This window comes from Meleagris gallopavo, chromosome 23, assembly GCF_000146605.3.
Source record: "Meleagris gallopavo isolate NT-WF06-2002-E0010 breed Aviagen turkey brand Nicholas breeding stock chromosome 23, Turkey_5.1, whole genome shotgun sequence".
Lineage (NCBI taxonomy): Eukaryota > Metazoa > Chordata > Aves > Galliformes > Phasianidae > Meleagris > Meleagris gallopavo.
The window spans coordinates 2,952,011-2,957,691 of NC_015033.2; the positions used below are offsets into that span (position 1 = coordinate 2,952,011).

The window sequence follows — 5,681 nt, forward strand, 5'->3', positions numbered from 1 at the left end:
TTCAGTGTCTGTTCATTAGCCACAGTGAGAGTGTTCAGCAGTACCAGTCTTCCTCTATTTGGAAACAGGTCTAGGTTGTCACTGCAGCCTGTTCTTAAGAAGTCCTGAAGAACAAACTTCACATCACTTACACAATAAGGTAAGAGAGATTCAGCATTCTTTTACTCCTACAGCTCATTTTCTTTAAAAACTCAGCAATGCCATTCTAGCTTTTTGTTCACAAAAGTAACTAGAAGCAACAGCCACACAGTGAACCCTGCACTGACCTGAAGGCCTGGGTTCTGTGCATGGGGCAGAACAGCTTTCTGGGCTTTAGCCATTAAGAGTGTCATTAAAGGTTATTATCAGGGAGTCTTCTTGCTGAAGGGCCAAAACAAGAAGCTTTCAAAGCTTCAAAATTAAAATGCAAAGGAGAAATATAACGTAGGCAGAAGTACGAAGCTTTAAACATAATGTTTACCCAGCAGCTTCACTTTCATTGAGGGAAGCATGAATAACAGCTGACAAGCCTTAAAGAATCCTGCACCTTCTTGATGTAGTTTCTAGTAAAATATATTTTAAAAAAATCCTTTTTTGTCCACACTGTGACATTTGTGGTTAGTTGCAGAGAAGTCCCTGCAGTGCTGGAAGTCCTTCCATTGTTTGTTAAGGGAGATGGCATAGGAAGATGGCATTGGGGCTGTTTAGCTGTTACCAAAAGTTCATCCTCTAAAGTTACTGGCTTTTCAGCAAGTTGAATCAGTCATGGCTTTCTGTTGATTGGTAACTCGTAAATGATAAATTCTTTCCACTTGTGATGGTAGAGTCCCACTCTGCAGGTAGGAAAGTCAGCAGTTCTCTGAAGCTGTGTGATTCTATTAATACAGGAGAAAGGGTGAAACGGGTCAGACACATCATCATCACTTAATCAGTCAATAAAAAAAAAAAAAAGCTTTGACATTTGAACAGTACAGCACAGTGTAAGTTATGCAAGTCGTGTAGGAACAGTGACTTTCTCCAGTGACTTTATGGAGAGGAGCTTGTTTACCACTGCACAGGGTTAACTGATAAATGCTCTCATCTGTTATCTTCTAATATTGTTTTTAAGAGATGGCCAGCTTGACTCTACAGGCATGTGACTCTACAGTGCCTGTACCCAAGTACTCCTCAGGAAGCCAATTAACTGATTCATAAGAAGGGAAGAAGCAGCCCTTATTTGGCTGTGGAATGTAGGCAGTTTGTGAACACAGCTGACTACAGCGTACACCCAGGGAGAAAACACAGGATCCCTCCAAAAAAGGGAAAAGCCAAGCAGGACTGCAGGGATCCACTCAGCTTTCAGGGTTAGCATCAATAAGGAGGCTGGTTTGTTTTAAGTAACCCTTTCCTGTGCTGCCTTCCAGAACCAAGCCTTATGTCCCAGGGAGGCAAGAACACCAATGTACATGAATATGGTGTCTCAGCATATTTGATCTGGACTACAGGCTCCCTCAAGTGCTGCTGTAGTTGGCTAACAAAAATATATAACCATTAGACACTTTCCTCCAGTGCTGCCTTGATATAATAAACATTGTATGAAAGAATGATAGGTATCACAGGTTTGATTTCAAGCAACAGTTAGAAAGATGGCTAGTGTACTTACTTGGAGTAGGTCAGTTGATTCCATCTCTCTGTTTTTTATTTTCACATCTCTGGTGTAGTTTATAAATATAGGTGTACTCTCCAAGATTCTGATCACAGATGGTGTACACCATTTTAGACCTGAACCTGAACCTGAAGTTGAAGTTGAAGTGCCACGTCCTGCTAGAAGAGGTGAAGTAGTACAGGAACGGATTGAGGCAACAGTTGAAACTCACCAGGGCTAAGGTGACCCTTCGCATTTTGTAGATCAGGTTAGTAAATGACTTGTTCTGGATGACCTGGCTTCTCATTAAAAAATGGAGGAAATGGGTGAGGTGGTATGGGAGAAAGCAGAAAGTACAAATGAGCAAGATGATGTAGATGGTAGTCAGAGCTTTCCTCTTGCGAATGCTGTGTTTGATCTGGGAGATCCTCCTCGCAATCAGAGGGTAGCAGATCAGAATGATGGAAAACGGGATGACAAAACCAAAAACCAAGGCCAGGATGTTGTAAAGGGCCATGCGAGAAATCCAGCTGCTCCTTGCAAAGTTCTCAAAACACATGGTGGTGTTCCTGAGGCCTTTGTTGTGGAGGGGACCACCGAAAATGAGCGCAACCATGATGCTGAGGGCAACCACCCAAAGGATTGTGGCCACCACCACGTAGTGAGTGACTCTGATCTGGATGTACGTGAAGGGGTGCAGCACTGCAATGTAACGATCGACACAAATGCAGGTGAAAAAGACGATGCTTAGATAGATGTTGATGTAGTACAAAGTCCCAGTTATCCTACAGGCCATGTCACCAAAGATCCAATTGTTCCGATTCAGGTGGTAATGAATTTTAAAAGGCAACACACAAACAAACAAGGTGTCTGCCAGAGCTAGGTTTATCATGTAGATGTAGGAAGGAGAAGTGTGCCTTGCTTTATTAGACAGGAGGTACAGAGCTGAGATGTTTTCTGTCAGTCCCAGCATGAACACAATGCTGTAAATAATGGTGAACAAGGAATACTGGAAGTCTGCTTCCAACCTGACAGCTGTCCTGTTGGAGACACCTTCAGTCCAGGAAACGTTTGCCATGATTTCTGTTGAAGTGTAGGGATGTCCAACAGGATAAAAGTTATAAGCCATCCCTTACCTCGTGAGGTTCTTGAGTTTGAAGTGTTATTTCTTCTCACATGGTTAAGAACTAAAGCTATGCTTATCAGTGATGTTAGATCTGATGACACGTTTCAGGTGCTTGGTCAAGTTAGATGAAAAGTAGTGTTGCTGTAAGAGGATAAATCATTTAAAATGTGAGCATTTGAAAGTTACACAACAGTCCAATTATTTCCTGGCGTTTCAACACAAGATAGCAGTACTGAGTTAACAGAAGGGAGCTCCTAAAAGAGGAGTTTGTGTTTGAAATAGGGAGAAAGAGGCACTACACAAGTAGGATGCCCCTCATCTAGGTCACTCACTCACATAAACCTGCTGGAGAAGAGAACACTGCCTACATGAATCTGAGTAGCTGATCAAAAGAGAGACACCTTAACTGAAGAAGTCCTTAAACAGAGTGGAAAAAATGAATCCTCATTTTAATAAAGTGTCTCAAGCTGAGCCATTGAAAGCACGAAAACACAAAGGTTGTTCGGTACTTTCCAAAGGAAATGCTGAAATTGCACTTCCTCCCAATAGTTATTTATCTACTGCAGTCAAAAGCACTGAAGATTACAACTGGAAGTTGTAGGGAACAAAACAGTTTCACTTTAGGTAGGCGGAGGTGCGTATCTGCTCACGCAGGTCTTTCACCAACCAGCACAGTATTTGCATCTACACAAATGGAGGAAAATTAATTAGAACAAAGCCAGGCACGTGCTAAGCCAGACAGTCAGGCACACTGAACTTGAAACAGCCTTTATCTCAGTTTTGCCACTGAACATCTCTGTTCTACGTTCAAAGTGTTGCAGCTGGGGAAAGATAAGGCAGGGGCTGGTAAAATCACTGAAGGAGCAAAGCAGAGAGGGGAGAGATTAGCTTGTGCTTCTCACAAGCACAGTCAGGATATCTCCAGATATTACCAGGCAACAGCTCCAAAATAAGAGTGATTTTTTCCAAATAGCACATGTTTATGTTATGGAGAAAAGCATCCCAAGGTTCTCTAACAGCTGCAACAAAACGTTTGTATGCTTCAAGCTAGATCAGACTGCCTAAAAACCAATACCCCTCAGCTCCCTGCAGGATGCCTACACGGCCTTACAGAGCCACAGAAGTTGTTTGCACCATGACACTACACTAATATTGTTTGCTGTAGGCTCTCTTGATCCCTTAAATCCCTCCTCATCTGGAGTAGGAGCTCACATTATGTCTTGTGTGCTGAGAGTGGAAACTGGGCAACTCTTGAGGCCTCAGCCAGGCAGAAACAGGTGAAGCTTGTGTAAAAACACTGACTGTACCTTGGTGCCTGTCATGCACTCAAACCCACTGAAGCTGAACTACAGCAAAAGGAAGCAATAGGAAAAAAGAGGGGAAAAAAACCTTGAATCAGACATCCAGTATTTCACATGTTGGTCTCTCAGCCATTTCAAAATAGTTTGATATTCTCTGTGTGACACCACCATGTATTGATCTGTTTGAAAAAGTTTTCATTCTCAATGAGAGGTAACAGAAGTGATGCAGACTGGGAGTAAGTTATTTTCCAGGCGTGTAGCCAAATTCATCTCTTACAATAATGCATGATTTCCTTACCTACCACTTTAAAGCAAGGAGTCTGACCAAATTCTACATCCAGCTTTGCTTCCCCACAGGTAATTTTCTCCAAGGAGGAGTGGGGAAGGGCAGGGGATATCCCTATTTACCTTCAAATATTTCCTATGAACAACTGAAAAACACCATTGTACTTCTGTGCAAATTACTTGATTTACAAAACTACAGCAAATCATACATCAAAGTTTACACCAGACTTTGAATTCATTAAATTAATAGGATTATCTTCATATAAAACCAAGCTTTTTTCTTTGAACCCTAAGTCAAGCATGAGGTTTTTCTGGTTTTGGCTTCAAAGCTGTCAAGCACTCAGAAAGACAGAATAGGCCTGTGTTGGATGCCCGAACTGATCCAATTGAAAGGAACTGGTAATGCAACAACAGAAGGAAAGGAACACCAAGCCCCTCCTGCTGAAAGCTAACACTCAAGTATTAGTGACAAAAACTAGTTCTCTGCTAAGTGCAGAGTCAGCCACCTCCAGCCCACTGTCTGGACAGTTAAATTGGGGTTGCTCAGCTAACAAGCCCATAAGCACAAAAGATTTTTTGACTGTAACCAGAACTTAGGAAACATCTGCAGAAAACAGCAGGTATTTTTGTACTGCGTTTATTAAAAACCTGCTGCAATACCTCAGCCTGCAGTAGGAGCTAGCTTGTCTGACACCTGAGAAACGTTTCTCTTTGGTTCAGTTTTCTGCCCAACAAAGCTGCATAATAAATCAATCAGAAGGGTGACTTACCAGACCTCAGGCCATCACCTCACACAAAAGCTGCCTTCTCAGTGTCCCCATTTACAGCTACAAGGTCACTGCACGCTGTGAACACCAGAGCAAGCTGTGCTGATAGACCCACGGCAGAGCTCACCCACACTGCTCTGCAGAGAAACCACAGGAAGTGAAGAAGAAAGAAAAGCTGTCACTGCCATGCAGGCGCAGCATTTGCCCCGCCAGCAAGACGTTCCCTTACAGGACCAAGGTGAGGATGTAGCCTGTGGCCAGCAGCAGTGTGTGCTGTGGTTCCCTGCACGTATTTGCAGGCATCCTGCTCCCACACACAGCCACCTTCAGCCTGCTTGTCAGCCCCAGCAGAGCACAGCCCACCTCTGTGCCAGCGTTTCGGCCCAACGCTCTCACTTCCCTTCCCTTCAAGGGAAGGAAAAGCAAGACTGAACTGCTGTTCCCTGTCTGAAACAGGGCACGTGTTCAGGTTTGGATCACAAATGGACAAGTGCCATTGCTTGCCCTGAAAGCACATTACAACATCCATATACCTCTAGGTACCTATGCAGCAAGGCCCTACCAGGAAAAACACAAACACATACCATACTGGCATCACA

At 43.4% G+C, this 5,681-nt stretch overlaps 1 protein-coding gene across 1 annotated transcript; it reads right to left on the reverse strand.

The window, feature by feature from the left end:
• Window positions 1-98: 98 nt before the first annotated feature.
• LOC116216169 (lysophosphatidic acid receptor 6-like) lies at window positions 99-2,757 on the reverse strand. The gene is made up of 2 exons (XM_031556652.1): window positions 1,622-2,757; window positions 99-854 (listed from the first exon to the last, which is right to left on the reverse strand). Exon 1 carries the CDS (start codon window positions 2,730-2,732, stop codon window positions 1,632-1,634), a length of 1,101 nt encoding a protein of 366 aa, XP_031412512.1. The 5' UTR covers window positions 2,733-2,757; the 3' UTR covers window positions 99-854; window positions 1,622-1,631.
• Window positions 2,758-5,681: the final 2,924 nt, after the last annotated feature.

What these genes read in the sequence shown, in the direction of transcription:
- LOC116216169 (XM_031556652.1), bottom strand. Translation starts at nt 2,732, where the DNA reads ATGGCTTATAACTTTTATCCTGTTGGACATCCCTACACTTCAACAGAA.